General features: G+C 40.7%; 1 protein-coding gene and 1 long non-coding RNA gene across 3 annotated transcripts; one reads left to right on the plus strand and one right to left on the minus strand.

Annotated features, from left to right (window-relative positions):
• Nucleotides 1–1565: 1565 nt before the first annotated feature.
• Nucleotides 1566–3465, plus strand: LOC117279266 (uncharacterized). The gene is made up of 2 exons (XR_004509680.2): nucleotides 1566–1960; nucleotides 3000–3465. It is a non-coding gene; the product is annotated as an uncharacterized lncRNA (long non-coding RNA).
• Nucleotides 2323–16613, minus strand: LOC104106549 (pseudouridine kinase-like). Of its 2 annotated transcripts, XM_009615119.4 has the most exons (3): nucleotides 16394–16613; nucleotides 3156–4854; nucleotides 2323–3074 (listed from the first exon to the last, which is right to left on the minus strand). In XM_009615119.4, the coding sequence occupies exons 2-3, from the start codon at nucleotides 4846–4848 to the stop codon at nucleotides 2953–2955; spliced, it is 1815 nt and encodes a 604-aa protein (XP_009613414.1). In that variant the 5' UTR covers nucleotides 4849–4854; nucleotides 16394–16613; the 3' UTR covers nucleotides 2323–2952. The 2 variants fall into 2 exon arrangements, with proteins under 2 accessions (XP_009613414.1, XP_009613410.1); XM_009615115.4 differs by having other exon boundaries at nucleotides 2323–4854; nucleotides 16394–16612.
• Nucleotides 16614–17446: the final 833 nt, after the last annotated feature.

Genomic DNA, 17446 nt, shown 5'->3' on the forward strand with positions numbered 1-17446 from the left:
GGGAAACCTGATTATCCAGATGCAATTAATCCTTGCATATAAATCACACACTCGTCAGTGCATTCCTTTATTTTATAGCCATTCCCCATTCATGTTGGGGGTTGTTGGGATTTAAGATTGGTGAATCAGAAATGTAGGGAAGAAAGCGGAGGGAAAGTGAACTCCCTTTTACTTTGGAAAGAGCAAGTGTCCCTCATTGGTGGTGGAAAGAAAATGAATGTGCTTATATTGAGAAAGCACTCCTCTTGGTGTTAAATGAGTTGGAAAGAAAGTAAGCCTCGCGTCGTCGCGCTCGCTCGGCTTCGGCTTCGGCTTTGAATTAGGATTTGGATTTGGTCAAAGATCGATTAATTAATTAATTTAAATAATTAATGAAAAATTTAACCCGGAATAACCTAGGACCCGCAACGCGACCCGTTTCTTTCCCGGATTATTTTAAATCCGTTTTCCCGGAATGTTTCAAACGGAAAATATTCTCACCTGTTCCAACAGCCATGGCTGTTTCTGAAAGGTTGCAAACCTTTTCAGAAACAGTGCCAGAAAATGGCTATAAATAAGCCTTGATCCCAGAATCTTTCCTTACGAAATCTTATGATCTTCTTCTTCTTCCTCTTCTTCTTCACAAAATTTTCAGTGTGTTTTACAACCATTGAGTGGTTCGAAGTTCATAAGAGTTTTTGGTACCAATACAGTGTTGAGTTAAATCATTCTATCCTGGGAGGATAATATTCCAACACCTCGGATAATTGAGGGAAATACTTTCCTTAAGGATACACTGTACATTCAGTGGGCTCGATTTATTCCGAAATTATTTTTTCAGATATTATTTCGACATTCTGTTGTTGTTAACTTTCTGTTTCTGTTTTTTGTTTCAGGAAGTTTACTGTTTCGTTATTTATTATAATAGTACAGATTGTATAACAAGATCTTCAAAATGATGGATTGTTTGAGAACAATTAAGAATCTTCCGGAACTTTGGTGGAAATGATGTTCACATAGCCAAGCATACTAGTAGGATAGTGGGTGGGTTTTTGACCAACCAATGTAAGTTCAGCTCACAACTACACCGAATTTCAAAGGCTTGGTTGACAAATCATTGACTTGCATTTGAAGGATCAAGCACTCGGCTAATATTTTTTTTTTCCCTACCTCTACTTAATCCTGTTGGGTAAATGGTGACAAATTGTTGTAGACTGCTATGGTGGAATTTGTCTAAACAAACAGATGTAAATGCATAATAGTGTGTTGCGTGCCTCTGCCTCTGCATATTTTGAGTCAAAACAACTCAGATAATGATAATTAAAGGTCTGTGCTTCTTGGTATAATCTGGTAGATGATGATTCAATGCAGTAACTGTTAGTGTGGTGCACAATCAAAAGTCAAATAGATTGTTAGTTTTGTAATCAGTTCAGTATTCAGTATATATGAGGCATTACCCAAAATGGTCTAAGATTAATTTCTCTCAAAATAATCAGCCTGCTATTTCCAGCCCCTATACCCTATATCCGTTCAAACATTTTTAGGCGGAATACATATACCGCTCCTTAAACTTGTCAACTATTTTCACTTAGCTACACCTATTAGCTACTCCAGTTACACATAATATGTGTCTATCAAACACCAAAAACTGGTCACCAAAAATGATATAGTGCGTGTATTCCACACACGTTGACATGGCAGAAATTAACGAATGAAAAAAAGCCACATGTCTTCTGTCTTAAATTAATTAATAAGAAAAATATTTCCAACCAAAACAAAAAAGAACAGTTTTGGTTAAAAAACAAAAGCCCCCTCCCCCCCTTCGTCCATCTTTCCTCCGCCACCCTACCCACCCTAATGATAGCAGCGCGGGCCGAGTGGCAGAGGATCGGTGGTATGTGATTTTTTCTGTTTCGGAACTAACCTACATTAGAAGTAGCAGCCATGGTTATGGCTTGAAGTATGAAGATGAAGGAGAAAGGTAACTCACAAGAAGACACACTTTAATGACTTTTTATCTTTAATTTCATAAGAACAAAATCTTATTATCTTCTTTCAATGAAAGATAGTTTTTTGATAAAACTTGATGAATCTTTCTTAATTTTGGTTGATTTAAATTGCCGGATAGTGATTTGGTCTGTTTTATTAGCAAATTTATCTTATTTTTCTTGTAAATTTGTTTATCATTTGCTTTCAGAATACTTCTTCATAACACAAAAACCGTTCCTCTATCAGCAACATCTAGTTGCTTTTCACCAGTAGACTCAGCTACAAGTTCTAAGAGTTTAACTTTACACCCTTTGACAATGTAAAACCACACAATATGTCAAATTACATCGATAGTATAAAAATTATTATAGTATTATTGTCATTAAAAGTTAAATCGATTTACAGATCGATGTGGGAAAGAAGTAGGAAAATAATTCATCCATGATAAAAGTGTGCAAAAAATATTACGCAAAACTTAATTCCAATGAAGGCCTATGCGACAGTAACAGAGAAAAGGGAGTACTTAAATTTCAAACACAAACATAAATGTTCAGCACCCAAAAAACAAAAGGGAGAGAAAACTGCTACCTCTGGTTCATTTCTTCCTTCTTTTTTCCCCCATTTCTCCCCCAAATTATCCAGAGAGGATTAAGAATTTACTCTTTCCTAATTGTTACTTTCAGAAATAAATTTTTTAGCACTAGATGAAGTGAAAAAATGCCCTCTTCCTCTAGTGCGTATTTATGAAAGTAACAACTGGGAAAGAGTAAACTCTTAATCCTCTCTGGATATTGAAATGGCGGAAAAAAAGAGGGAAGTGTTTAAAGAACCATGAAAATGTAGCAACGATACACCAGCTTCAGTAGACTAGTTCCTGTTCTTAGGAGTATCTTTGTTTCTTCCCTTGACGGACCTGATCTTTTGTTTTTTGGATATTACACATTCCCATATTGGGAAATCTTCCTCCTCTTCTTCATATTTGTCCTATTGAATTGTTTCAGTTATTTCCCCGTCCTTTGGCTTTTCTTCAGGTGGGAGATTACTTGTCACTATTTTCGTGTACGTCAACTTTAGTTCAGGACCTTTGTCTTGGCTTGGTATTAACCCTGCGTTAGGCAAAGAGCTTGGATTAGGCTGCTTCATGACACTGATCGGTTGCTGATCAGTTAAGTTACGTGTTAAATTACCAGTCATTTGTTTGCCAATCGGACGAACAACCTGTCGACTTTGGTAAGCTGATCTACCAATTAAAGACTCATCCTGATTGCTCCCAGGTGCATCAGCAATGTTTTCGCTTTGTGATTGCGTTAGCAGTGGATTGTTGCTTTTGTTTTGTGGTGGCTGGATGGGAAATGACCCAAATGATACATTCTTACCATTCCCTAAACCATCTCTACTTTGGCTAACTGACATACCAGAGTACACATGGCTTGCATCATATTCGATTCCGTCCAAACAAGTCTCTGCGGGGACATTGGTTTCTACTTCAACAGCAAATTTAGCAGCTGCAATCCCTACTGCTACACTTTGCATGACATCTAAACCAGCAGAGAGAGAAGCTATAGTCCCGCCAACCAAGCAATCTCCAGCGCCTGTAAGCCTCACTACTGATGCAGAAAGTGCAGGGAAATGGACAGCATAAAAATCTGAGTACAGCCCATATCTTGAAGCACCATAAAACCGACCACTTGAGCATTCTGCATCAACAGCTTCCCGCAACTGTTTACTCGACGAAGGAAGCCGGTTTCCCTTAAAATCAAGTTTCTGAAGAAGAACGGACTTAGCTTTGGAGCATAAGAATACCCCATCTTGTCCAACTGTAACAACAATCACCTTCACACCATTGTCTAGCAAACACGAAATGGCAGGTTTAAGCATTTCGAACAAAGATTCGACGGTACTACAAAGATCTCTCTGAACTGGAGAAAATCTGTCTCTGCCGCGGCGGGATAAGGCATTTGCCATGGCAATAAGTTCATCTTCATTGGCTGAGACAAATCTTACATAGTGGACCACTGAAGCAATTCTTCTAGATCTGGCCACTGATACAGGGTCAAACCAGACCGGAGTAGTGAACTGAGCGGCCATTCGACAAGATGCCTCAAGAGAATGAGAACTCAAGTTCGCATCCACCATCAGTATTGGAGCTGACCTTATTTTGCTTTTGAACTTTTCAATCCACTTGGGAGTGAGAAACTTGTCAATTGAGTCAACACAAGCCACAGCAGCTACTAGTCCACCTTTTCCATCAAAGACATTGCAACTGACAGCAGTCTCAATATCTTGCAGTCTCAGAATACCTTGTACGGATAACCGAGTAGATTCCCAGTGTTCGTATAGCGACTTTCCTGGAACGTCAAGTCCAACAGCGCTTATCAGGAATGGTTTTGCTTTAAGCTTTGACATGCAATCAGCAACATTCCTTGCCACACCACCCAATACTTTGGTAATCTTCCCAGGAGAGGCCGATGGCCTTGTATGATTAGCTGCAGGCATAGAATAATTAGGAACTGCATTTGTATCCAACACCATAACTCCGATCACTACAGGAACAGCCTCTGTTGTTTGCTGAGGGGGTACTGGCTGATCAGTTGGTATCTGCGTCAATGGCGGCAGACTACTCATATTGCTCGGCAGTGGCACGACTGGCTTTGTCACTATTCGCTTCCTAAACACTCGCACTGCTGGCTTTGTCACTGTCAGCTTGCGTGGAAGCGGTGAAGGGGTAGGTGGTGGCTTGGGCTCGTAACTGGATTCGCTCGAAATGTGATTTGCCAAAGGGCGAAAATTTAGCTTTCCCATTATAAGTATTAATTTGTCAAAATCTCGATCTGCCAATAGTAGACTTGCTATCTGCGATCTTCTACTATCTCCCTGCATGTATTCCTTTTCACTTGTCAATCCTTGATAAAATTATAAATAATCATGACGTATTCAAATAATTTAAAGAAAGGATTCTTCTTTAGAATAAGGATCCTCCAAATCTCTTAATGTTCGAGATTGAAACATATTGATGTGCTAAGGATTGTATCATGAGAACTGACAGATGATTCATCAACTACAATTACATTTCAATCCTAAACAAATTGGAATTGAACATATGAATTTTCATTGTGTATTTTTTTCCATTTAATTTCATGTCAGGGTAATATTATACTACAAAATAAAAATAAAAATAAGACTTGTACTTACAAATTCTTACACATGATTGGGAATGGAATACATTCTTCATCTTTTGATCAATGGAAGAAAATAATCCTCCGAGTTAAACGAGTCAAAATAGAAATTCAATTCGTGGAAACTTTTTTCCCTATTTGGTCTCTTAAGACAGGAAGAGAGTGATAAGCATAGCATATATTGAGAATTTTCGACTTTGAAGAACAGAACATCTTAAAAAAGACACTTAGGGTGTGTTTGGTGCGAAAGAAAATGTTTTCATGGAAAATGAGTAGTTTTAACACTTATTTTTTCTTGTTTGGTTGGTGCGTGAAAAAATTTTCAGAAAAAGATTTTTCAGTGTTTGGTTAGAGAGTATAAATATTTTTAAAAAAATATATTTTTATGCTACTCTCCTCAACCCACCTTCCCAAAATCTCCAACAATAGCATATTCAATTTGCACTTATGTTTCAGACTTTGTTGTATCCTGATAGAGAATTGCTTGTAATCCCTAAAGTATATAAAGGCAATAACTCTTGAAATATGTGCAAAACCTTTAATTCTCTGTTACTTAGTTTTTCTAACAATTCTCTATGATTTCTCCTTTTTTTTTTCTTTGGTTGTGTAGATGACCACTAGAAAATCTTGGGGAAAAGTAGCTTTCTGAGGAATATCCTTAAGCTGCCGCTATCATTAATTAACAGACATTTTCTTAAATTCTACTCATTAGGGTACATTTCTTCTCGACATACTCTTTTAAAATACTTCCTCGGGATGATAGGACATTTAAGCTTTTAGGATGAGTTTTTTCTTTTTAATTTTGTTTTTCAAGACCAGACATGGAATCCTAATTGGATATAGTATAAGATATTGTATACAGTCAAAATCGGGCTTGCCCAATTTCGTATGGTTAATCAAGATCAGGGCGGCAGACCGAGGTTCGATCCCAAGTTATATTGGATCGTTACATGAATAGATATTGCTTAACTCGTGATTCAGGGATTGAGATCGAGACCAGCTAAGGTCGAGACCGAGAAGGATAGAGATCTAGTGAGATCGAAAGAAGCGTGCTAAGTCGAATAACAGAAAGCCGAAGAATCCGTGATCGGGCGAGGATTGTGACGGAGATCTCGGCATGTATCAAGATAAGACCGGTTGATTAGGCAATCAGGAGATTTCCTTCTGTATTTAGAATTATACCACATGTGGAATTCCTCTACTATATAAAGAGGGTTCCAATCATCTTGTAAGGGGACTGACGCATATCAAAGCAGTTTATAACATTTTCTTAAGCATTCTTATTCTATTGTCCAGTTCTTGCTTTTCAATAATATATTCATCAGTTGGTTCGAGGGCGACCTAACTTGAGGGCCAAGGTAGCACGTTACGTTATTTTGCTTTGCTTTACAGTTAATTTCTAACTTCAATTCTCATGTTTCTTAGTTTGTGCCAAGTAAAATCACATATCCTTAAAACCACTTACAAATTTAATTATTATCCGACGTTAAGGGTAAACAGTTTGGCGCCCACCGTGGGGCTAAGGATAATAGTGATTGTCTAGTGCTAATTTTCATAACACACATTGCTTTACACTTGTTTTTGTAAGCATTTTTGATTCCAGGATCAGCATGTCGAACTCTCAATCAGTACCCACACACATCGACAACGACCTTGGTTTTCATGGCGAAAACGACAATGTAGCCTCCCCAGGAAACGAAGTGCTTCCAGTTGACCTCAAGGGAGTACCAGTTGCAGATCCCATCGACGTCAGTTCCCATGTTGCCCTGAATGCAAATCTGGGCATCGACCCCGAAAATAGCGTCCGCAGAGACGTTCGATCAGCCGGTCAGAACGCACAGGGCGGCAAAGAAGGCGGAATTAGCCTTCGAATAATATTCGAAATGTTGCAGGCTCAACAAGCTACAATAGCACAACTTCAGAATCAGAACCACGCACCAAGTAGGGTCGAACCCGAGCCATCACAGGAAATCGTTCACAGGGCCAAACCAGTGCCGGGGAGGACAAATGTGAATTGAGTCAGGGACCGACCCTGCTATCTTGAAAACTATGCATGGGAAGGGACCTTGTCTTTCAATGACAAGGATGCAGAGGGGATCTTACAACCCCACAATGAGGCACTGGTAATATATGTCCTTATGAATAAAATTCAAGTTAAACATGTTTTGATTGATCCAGGTAGGTCGGCCAACATTATTCGATCGAGGGTCGTAGAACAGCTCGGCCTACAAGATCAAATTATGCCCGCATCCCAAGTACTTAACGACTTCAACATGGCAAGCGAAACCACCAAAGGTGAAATTACTTTGCCAGTAAACGTGGTCGGGACCATCCAAAAAACAAAGTTTTATGTGATCGATGGTGATATGAGGTACAATTCCATGCTCGGAAGGCCTTGGATCCATAACATGAGGGAAGTACCCTCGACCTTTCACCAAGTTCTGAAGTTCCCGACATCGAAGGGAGTCAAAACAGTGTACGGGGAGAAACCCGCCGCCAAGGAAATGTTTGTAGTCAATGAAGTGATACCGGTATCGACGCTCTCATCAATGAATGGATCGAAGGGAAAGCAGGAGGTCAAATAGTAACCATAGATACCAGCCTAGACCCAATTGCAAGAGCAAGGGATCGACGAGGATGACGACTACTGGATCCCTCGATCCTTCATAATTCCCGATGACTCTGATGCCACCAATTCAACAGTCGAAGAGATGGAACAAGTCACACTGGCCAAGCATACTGGCCAAGCATCAGCACGAACGAAAGGTATACCTGGGCACGGGGCTAACCCCCGAGCTCAGGAAAAAACATATTCATTTCCTTAAAGCTAACATGGATTGCTTTGCTTGGTCCCACCTCGATATGACAGGGATCCCACCAGAAATTACCATTCACAAACTATGCCTGGACCCTAAATTCCGCCCGGTGAAGCAAAAAAGAAAGCCCCAGTCCGAGGTCAAACATGCCTTCATCAAGGACTAGGTAACCAAACTTCTCAAAATAGGATCCATTCGGGAAGTAAAGTACCCCGAATGGTTAGCAAACGTAGCAGTAGTCCCTAAGAAGGGAAACAAACTTAGAATGTGTATAGATTATAAAGACCTAAATAAAAGCATGCCCCAAGAATTCTTTTCCTTTGCCTAATATCGATCGTATGATCGATGCCACGACTGATGACTCTCAGTTTTCTCGATGCCTACTCCGGGTACAACCAGATACAGATGAACCCGGAGGATCAGGAAAAGACCTCGTTTATCAATAAGTACGACCTATTGTTATAATGTAATGTCATTCGGTCTAAACAATGCTGGTGCAACTTATCAACAACTAGTAAACCAAATATTCGAAGAACAAATAGAAAAATCAATGGAAGTTTATATTGATGACATGTTAACTAAGTTCATGCGAGCAGAGGACCATTTAAAGCATTTGCAAGATACTTTCGATAAACTAAGGAAGTACAATATGAAGCTCAACCCCGAAAAGTGTGCATTCGGGGTTGGCTCGGGCAAGTTTTTTGGTTTTATGGTGTCCAACAAGGGAATCGAGATCAACCCCGATAAAATTAAAGCTATCGAGGATATCACGGTAGTAGATAATGTAAAGGTCGTGCAGAGGCTGACGGGGCAGATAGCCGCCTTTGGACGATTCATTTCGAGAGCCTCACATAGAAGCCATCGATTCTTCTTGCTGCTTAAGAAAAAGAGCAATTTTGCATGGACTCCGGAATGCCAGCAGGCCTTGAAGGAACTAAAGCAGTATTTATCGAGCCTGCCGCTGCTTCACACCCCGAAAGTGGATGAACAACTTTACCTGTACTTGGCAGTCTCAGAGATAGCGATAAGTGGAGTCCTGGCTTGAGAAGAACAAGGTACACAATTCCTTGTCTATTATGTTAGTCGAACCTTAGGTGAGGCAGAAACTAGATATCCACACTTAGAAAAAATAGTGCTTGCTTTAATAAGCGCCTCTAGGAAACTAAAACCATATTTCCAATGTCATCCAATATATGTTGTAACAACTTATCCTCTTCGAAATATTTTGCACAAACCCGAACTTTCGGGTCGATTGGCCAAATGGGCCGTAAACATCAGTGGGTACGATATTGAGTATCGACCCGAAACCGTCATCAAGTCTCAAATATTGGCAGACTTCGTGGCTGACTTTACACCGGCCCTCGTACCCGAGGTTGAAAAAGAATTATTGATAAAATTGGGTACATCTTCGGGAGTCTGGATCGTCTTTACGGAAGGTGCTTCAAACGCGAAGGGGTCTGGACTAGGCATCTTACTAAAATCACCCACAAGTAATGTAGTTAGACAGTCTATCAGAACTACAAAATTGACTAACAATGAGGCCGAGTATGAGGCCATGATTGCCGGTCTTGAACTAGCTAGAAGCTTGGGAGCGAGGTCATAGAGACTAAGTGTGATTCCCTCGTCATGGTAAACCAAGTTAACGGGACTTTTGAAGTCCGAGAAGACCGAATGTAGAGGTACTTAGATAAACTACAGGTAACTCTACATTGATTTAAGGAATGGACCTTGCAACATGTACCTCGAGAACAGAACAACGAGGTCAACGCTCTTGCAGACTTAGGTTCGTCGGTCGAGGACGACGAACTCAACTCGGGGACTGTCGTACAACTCATGAGATCAGTAATCGAAGAAGGTCACGCCGAGATAAACTTCACAAGTTTAACCTGGGATTGGAGAAACAAGTATATAGAGTACTTAAAGAACGGGAAGCTTCCATAAGATTCAAAGGAGTCGAGAACTCTGCGCACAAAGGCAGCACGGTTCACTTTGTCCGAAGACTGAACCCTGTTTAGAAGGACTTTCGATGGACCGTTGGCAATATGTTTGGGACCGGGAGATACCGACTACATCCTACTAGAAATTCACGAGGGCACTTGTAGAAATCATTCCGGTGTCGTTTCGCTGGTCCACAAAGTAATCAGAGCAGGGTATTATTAGACCGATATGGGGAAGGATGCAAGGGAGTTCGTTCAAAAATGCGACAAATGTCAAAGGCATGCGCTCATGAATCATCAACTCGGGGAATTACTCTACTCAGTCCTGTCCCTATGGCCCTTCATGAAATGGGGAATGGACATCGTTGGCCCTCTCCCGTCGGCCCCAGGTAAAGTTCAGTTTATTTTGTTTATGACTGATTATTTCTCTAAATGGGTTGAAGTACATGCTTTCGAGAAAGTCAGAGAAAAGGAAGTCATAGACTTCATTTGGGACCATATCATATGTCGATTCAGGATGCCCTCCGAGATTGTATATGATAATGGAAAACAATTCATCGACAACAAAGTAACTAAATTTCTCGAGGATCACAAGATCAAAAGGATCCTATCAACACCTTATCATCCCAATGGAAATGAACAAACTGAATCGACCAACAAAACCATCATCCAAAATCTTAAAAGGAGATTGACCGACGCCAAAGGAAAATGGAGAGAAATACTACCCGAGATTCTATGGGCATACCGCACAACATCGAAATCCAGTACCGGAGCAACACCATTCTCGTTAGTTTATGATGCCGAATCTCTAATCCCGTTCGAGGTCGGAGAACCTAGCTTCATGTTTCGATATGCAACAGAGGAATCAAATAACGAGACCATGAATACGAGCTTAGAATTGTTGGACGAAAGACGCGAAGCCGCTCTCGTCTGATTGGCCACCCAAAAACAACGGATCGAAAGGTACTATAGTCGAATAGCCAATCTTAGATATTTTAACATCGGGGACTTGGTGCTAAGAAAAATCACCCTCAACACCCAAAATCCGAATGAAGGGAAACTAGGTCCGAACTGGGAAGGACCATACCAGGTTCTCGAAATTATCGGAAAAAGATCCTACAAGCTCAACATGATGAACGACGAACAACTGCAAAGCAATTGGAACGTATCGCACCTAAAACGATACTACTGCTAAGGTACGGCCCTTCCATTTTCATTTATATTCTAAACTAACCCTTACAGGTGTTCGACCAGAAACATCGATGGATTCTTCGACACAAAGCCTTTAGGTCTGAAAGCACGCGTTGGACTCTTTTTCCCTTAGACCGATTTTGTCCCAAATGGGTTTTCCAACGAGGTTTTTAATGAGGCAACCATTGATCGTGCTAACTTAGAACAATTCAACAGTATCTGAGGTTTCTTTACAATCAACCTCGAATATTGGAGGGCATTGCCCTCGAATGTCAACTTTGATGCAAAGAAGGTACTTCATGGCAGCAGTGTCTCGATAGGAAAAACTTTTAAGGGCTAAACCGTCAAACGAACCATGCCCGCGTAGTTTGCTCGAATCCTGGCACAGAACATGTACGCATGTGTAATCATTTATAAAGAGAAGTATTTTTGTTTACCGATATCTCATGCCTTAGAAAATATTTTCTACTTTACAATTTCATGCTCTCGATCTATTATATAAACAGGCTTAAGGGCTGACCATAACTCGGATAATTACTCCCAGCTCGGGGACTGCCGTCAGAAAAATAAACGAGATCGAATTATTAAAACTCCGAGATCATAAGACCTTTTAGGCAACCCTCGATTTTTATAGGTCACGTCCACCCCACTCAGGGACTGACACTTCGGGCTAGCTCGAAGTAAAACGGGAAAGTAAGTCTAAGGGGCAAATTCCGAACTAAAAAGGCTACGCCGAATTAACACGGTTCGGAGATGTCCGAATTCCGTAATAAAACAAGCCTTCGAATTCTTTCATAAACCGGTTAAAAAGGCTAGCCCCGGTAAAATCATAAAAGGCTTCCATAATATCAAGCCTCGAAAACTCTAATAAGTACAAGATTGTTCGAACTCTCGAATAATTCCTTATTTCATGCTAAGGCATTACAAGTTTTGCAAATACAAATGATAAAAAAACTTTTTCAAGCTGAAAAGGGGAGAAAGCCATAAATAATCTTTTTACAAAAGCCTAAGGGTTGTTTTGGCTTCGAGTTCGAGAGACCATCTTCGCTCAAATAAAAAAAACTTAAGGGTTACCTTACTTCGAGTTCGAGCAAGTACTCACTCGATCGTAAAGCCTAAGGGCTATACTAGTTTGGTTTCAACCAAACTGTCTAAACCTCGTACCTTAGAATACAACTTCATACTTTTATAAGGTAGAAAGGAATAAAGTTTTTATATATATGTCAAAAATCATTTACAAGGGCAGCATGGCCCGATCAAATTTCTCTACAAAAAGACCAAAATGGTCTTAAAAGAAACACAAAAAATACTAATCCTAAAGGACTTAGTCTTCTCCGGGAGCAGCATTGAGGCCTTCTCCGCATTCAGATCCGCTCATACTCGCAGAATCATCATCATCAAGAAAGGCCAACACTCTGGCTTCAGCTTCAAGCTCCTTAGCATTCTCGATCTCGGCTGTAAGATCGAAGCCACGAGCATGGACCTCCTCGAGAGTCTCCCTTCGAGACTGGTATTTGGCATGCTCGGCAATCCAGTTCGCTTGAGCCTGAGTAGCTTCGGCAACCTCCTTTGCTCGAACCTGAGAAGCTTCAGCGTCAGACCGGTAGATGGCCACCATTGCATCAGCATTAGCCTTGGCCGTTTCGACCTCCGATTTGGCCGCTGCAAGTTCTGTGACCAACCTCTCTCGATCGGAAGTTGCTGAACCCAACCGAGACTGAACTCTTCAATTTTCTTGGCTTGCACCAAGTCTTTCTCTTTCAAGCTTCGGAGTTGGGTCTCAGCCGAGGCTAGTTGAGCTCGGGTAGCCTCCTTTACTAAGGCAAGGTGGTCCATGTTCTTCTTCCACACCTCGGCCTCCGCTTTCACCGCGTCCACTTCCTCACGAAGCTGCCTGTTTACATCGAGCTTTCGCTGGACATGTGGGACTGAACTGCTAGCCACCACGCCCGAGTCGGTTTCATTAACTTCAAAAATTCTCTTTACCTGCTCGGCCAAATCAGCTTGTTCTTTCTGAGCTGCTTCTAGCTCAGCCCGAAGTCCTTTTGCTTCCCTTTCTTTACTGCTCACGGAGAAGCTTGAAGGCATTTCTCTCCTCAGTAAGCCCTCGAATTTCGACTTCGTACCGGCTCAGCTCCCCTCGGGATCGTAAGAAAGCCTCGTGATGAAGCACAAAAGCCTACAAGAATAGAAAGAAGGAATTACACAAAGGGGGAAGAGTACAAGTATGAAAATTGACAAAGAAAATATGAAGTTACGCGACTTAGGGCCTATTGGGCTTCGTTGAAAAGACTAGGCTCTCCCACCTCGCCCGAACTCTTCTTCGAAATCTCCAAGCCACTTAGACTGGTGACACCTTCTACCCCAATAAAATAACCATGGAAAATATCTTCCTCTCCATGGGATCCTTCCCCGTAACAAGTCTCTACGGCTTGAGCGTCGCGTATCATCGACTCGAAAAATAAAGTAAACGAGGGGGAATCCCCGATCTCTATTGCCCCAAGTGGGTCTTTTGGGGCACCGCCTCCGTCTTGGGGAGCTAGAGCTCTGTTTCTGCACCAGCATCCACCACCTCTTCAATTGTCTCTTTTCCACGAGGCAAAGAATCTTCGGTTCCTCTCGACTCGGGGACTTAGGACGAAGTCTCCTCCTTGACCTCATCGAGCCTAGACGGAGCAATATCAACTCCCACCGATTCTGAAGTTCTCCGAATTTCGGTGCTAGCTCGCGCATGAGCCACCAGCCCAGAATCATCCTCTTTCTCTTCTTCTTCTTCTTCTTCTTCTTCTTCTTCTTCTTCTTCTTCCCTTAGACTTTGGACTGACTCCATAGTCAATGGGATTATGTTCCCATTGGGTTTACGGGCTGTTCTCTTCTTGGGTTCTTGACCCTCGGAGTTCAAGGCCCTTTTTCTCTTATTCTCCTTTGCCGGTTTTGAGATAGGTGGTGAAACTTTTTCACCACCGGGCGAGGGTCTCATAGTCACGTCCTTTACGAGATCTACAAAAGGAGAAAGTAAGTAAATTCATGTTTTGAAAAAATGATTGAACGATAGACAATTCGGTAAGTCAGGAAGAAGGCTTACCATGAGTACGAGCCTCCCACCGACCCTTTGACAAATCGCGCCATGCGCGCTCGGCGTGTGTTGACGTTGAGACCAGGCTCCTAACCTAGTTCTCGAGGTGGGGAACCACACTCGGCATCCAAGCAACGGCTTCATCGAGAAAAACACTGATAAGAAAGGAGGAAGAAGTAAAAACAACAAACAGAAGTTAAAGACGGAATCATACTTACGTTTCATATTCTATTTCTAAGAAAATGGCATGCTCTCAGTCAGGATTAGGTCTGTGGTCTTAACCCGAACGAACTGACCCATCCAGTCCCGATCTTTGTCTTCATCTATACTCGAGATGAGTGACTTGGTGGCCTGGTGTTGAAGCTTTATCAGCCCACCTCGATAAAGTCGATGGCTATACAATCTTATGAGGTGGTCAAGGGTGAAAGGAAGCCCGTCGATTTTGCTCACGATGAAATGGAGCAGTATCACGACCCTCCAGAAAGAGGGGTGAATTTGGCCGAGGGTCACCTGGTATTTCTTGCAGAAGTCTACGATGACCGGATCGAGGGGACTCAGTGTGAAAGGATAAGTGTAAACACTTAGGTACCTTTCCACATAGGTGGTAATCGCTTCTTCTGGTGTTGGTATCACAACCTCTTTGTCTCCCCAGTTGCAATCTTCCTTCGCCTGGTCAAGGAAGCTTTTGGGTATCGAGCACATATATCTCGATATCGGCTCACATCGACCAGGGACCGATGAAGGTTTCTTGACCTTAAAATCAGAATCAATACCACACACCCCGGGAATAAGTTCTTCAGGGCGTGGTTCCACCACTGGTTTCTCGCCGGCCGGCCGAGATGAGGAAGCAACCTCTTTCTGCAAAAATATTTTAGATATTTTGGCCATTTAGTTTTTGTAGGCAAAGAAGAATGGAGACTAAAATATTCGGTGTTTTAGGAAGAACAAGCAAAGAAACTCAAAGACCCGAAGATATGAAGCTTTAAGAAGGCAAAGAACTATGGAAATTGGAATGAAAAAGATTTGAAAGTAAAAGTTTGGAATAATGAAGGAGGGCTATTTATCAAATTCACAACGAAGGTTCAAAACTGGTAGCGGTCGACCATTAACTGACACGCATTAAATACTTGAGAAACTGTACCGACGAGACGTTTCAGTCACTTCTGATGTTTATGTCACGATGATTATGTCATGATCGAAGGCTCAAATCGTTTCTTGTCATTACTCTCAAAAAAACGAGGGGACTCTCTGTATACAGTCAAAATCGGGCTTGTCCGATTTCGTATGGTTAATCAAGATCGGGGCGGCAGACCGAGGTTCGATCCCAAGTTATATTGGATCGTTACATGAATAGATATTGCCTAGCTCATGATTCAGGGATCGAGATCGAGACCAGCTAAGGTCAAGACCGAGAAGGATAGAGATCTAGCGAGATCGAAAAAAGCCGGCTAAGTCGAATAACAGAAAGCCGAAGAATCCGTGACCGGACGAGGATTGTGGCGGAGATCTCCGCATGTATCAAGATAAGACCGGTTGATTAGCCAATTAGTAGATTTTCTTCTGTATTTAAAATTATACCATATGTGAAATTACTCTATTATATAAATGGGGTTCCAATCATCTTGTAAGGCGACTGACGCATATCAAAGCAGTTTATAACATTTTCGTAAGCATTCTTATTCTGTTGTCGAGTTCTTGCTTTTCAATAATATATTCATTTGGTTCGAGGGCGACCTAGCTTGAGGGCCAAGGTAGCACGTTACGTTGTTTTGCTTTGCTTTATAGTTAGCATTCTTATTCTGTTATCGAGTTCTTGCTTTTCACTAATATATTCATTTGGTTCGAGGGCGACCTAGCTTGAGGGCCAAGGTAGCACGCTATGTTGTTTTGCTTTGCTTTATAGTTAATTTCTAACTTCAATTCTCATGTTTCTCAGTTTGTGCCAAGTAAAATCACATATCATTAAAATCACTTAAAAATTTAATTGTTATCCGATTTTAAGGGTAAACAGATATGAAACTAAAAGAAAAAAAGATTGTATGAAAATGCTTATACCTAGCTGGTATTCTCTTACTACAAATAGGAGACCGTACTTCTTAATTAAAGAAGAGCGGAAGATTTACATCCTACCAGTCGCTTAATGACTATTGTACAATCAATTTCGCTGAAGAGTTCCGTGCGTAAAGAAGAAAAAAATAATAAAGGATGAAGAAGAGAAGAATGACATACTGACTGATGCTAGCTTCTCGATCGGCAGCTGGAGAAAGGTGGATAATCGGGTTGATACTTTTAGCTCCAAATTCTCTAGTGTGTGTGTGAGAGAGAGGTAGAGAGTGCGTTTGAATTTCTTTACCTCAAACAACGAGTCTAGTAATGACTAATTAACTACTATACCTTCTGTACATGATTACTCATTGAGGAAACCTGATAGTATTGCAATTGAAGGTTCACCCACCCTTCTGTTTCTTTATTTTATAGACCGTTTGACCGAGCCATAAAAATTCGCTTATTTTGAAATGCGTTTTTTCATACTCAAAAATACTTTTGCCGCAAAATAATTTATATTTAGTTAAATAATTTGAAAATTACTTTTGAGCATCAATTACTATTTGGTTAAATTTTTAAAAATTATTTTTAAGTGTATTTTTCTTAAAAGTGCTTTTTAAAAAAATATTTTCGAAACTGCTTCTTCAAAACTGTTTCTGTTTTTCTTCAAAAGTAATTTTTTTTTTCTTTCAAAAGTTTGGCCAAATAGTTTAACATTAAAAAAAATATTTCTTTTGAAAATAAAGTGTTTATAGAATTGAAAAAAACTTGGCCAAACATACTATTAATCTTAATGCTGACGCACCACCTCCTTTGAGTTTCAATAAGTTTCTAAATATTACGCAGGCATTGCTTATGTCTAAGCGTGAGGTCATGTCTTACGGATGGAGATTTGGATTTATCTAGATGAAAGCATGTAATTAATTCGAGAAGCTACTATCTGCATATGAAGGATATCACCTCGAGGAAAGCATGTGAATTCCAGATCAAATGTCTTTCCTGGTGAGAGAAACAACCACGTTTCCTTTGAGACTTAGATATTGAAAAATTATGCAAGACCCTTAACGTCCTTTATTCAAGTGGAGGGGAAGTGTGAAAATATTATAAATACTTCTAATTTAAAAGGAATTTAAAAAAAAAAGATATTAAAAAATTATCTAAACCACTCTTTGCAATATAGTAACTTAGTTTTTAGTTTTATATTTGAATATGAATACATATTTGAATATTAAAATA

The sequence above is a fragment of the Nicotiana tomentosiformis genome, chromosome 2, assembly GCF_000390325.3.
Source record: "Nicotiana tomentosiformis chromosome 2, ASM39032v3, whole genome shotgun sequence".
Taxonomy (NCBI): Eukaryota; Viridiplantae; Streptophyta; class Magnoliopsida; order Solanales; family Solanaceae; genus Nicotiana; species Nicotiana tomentosiformis.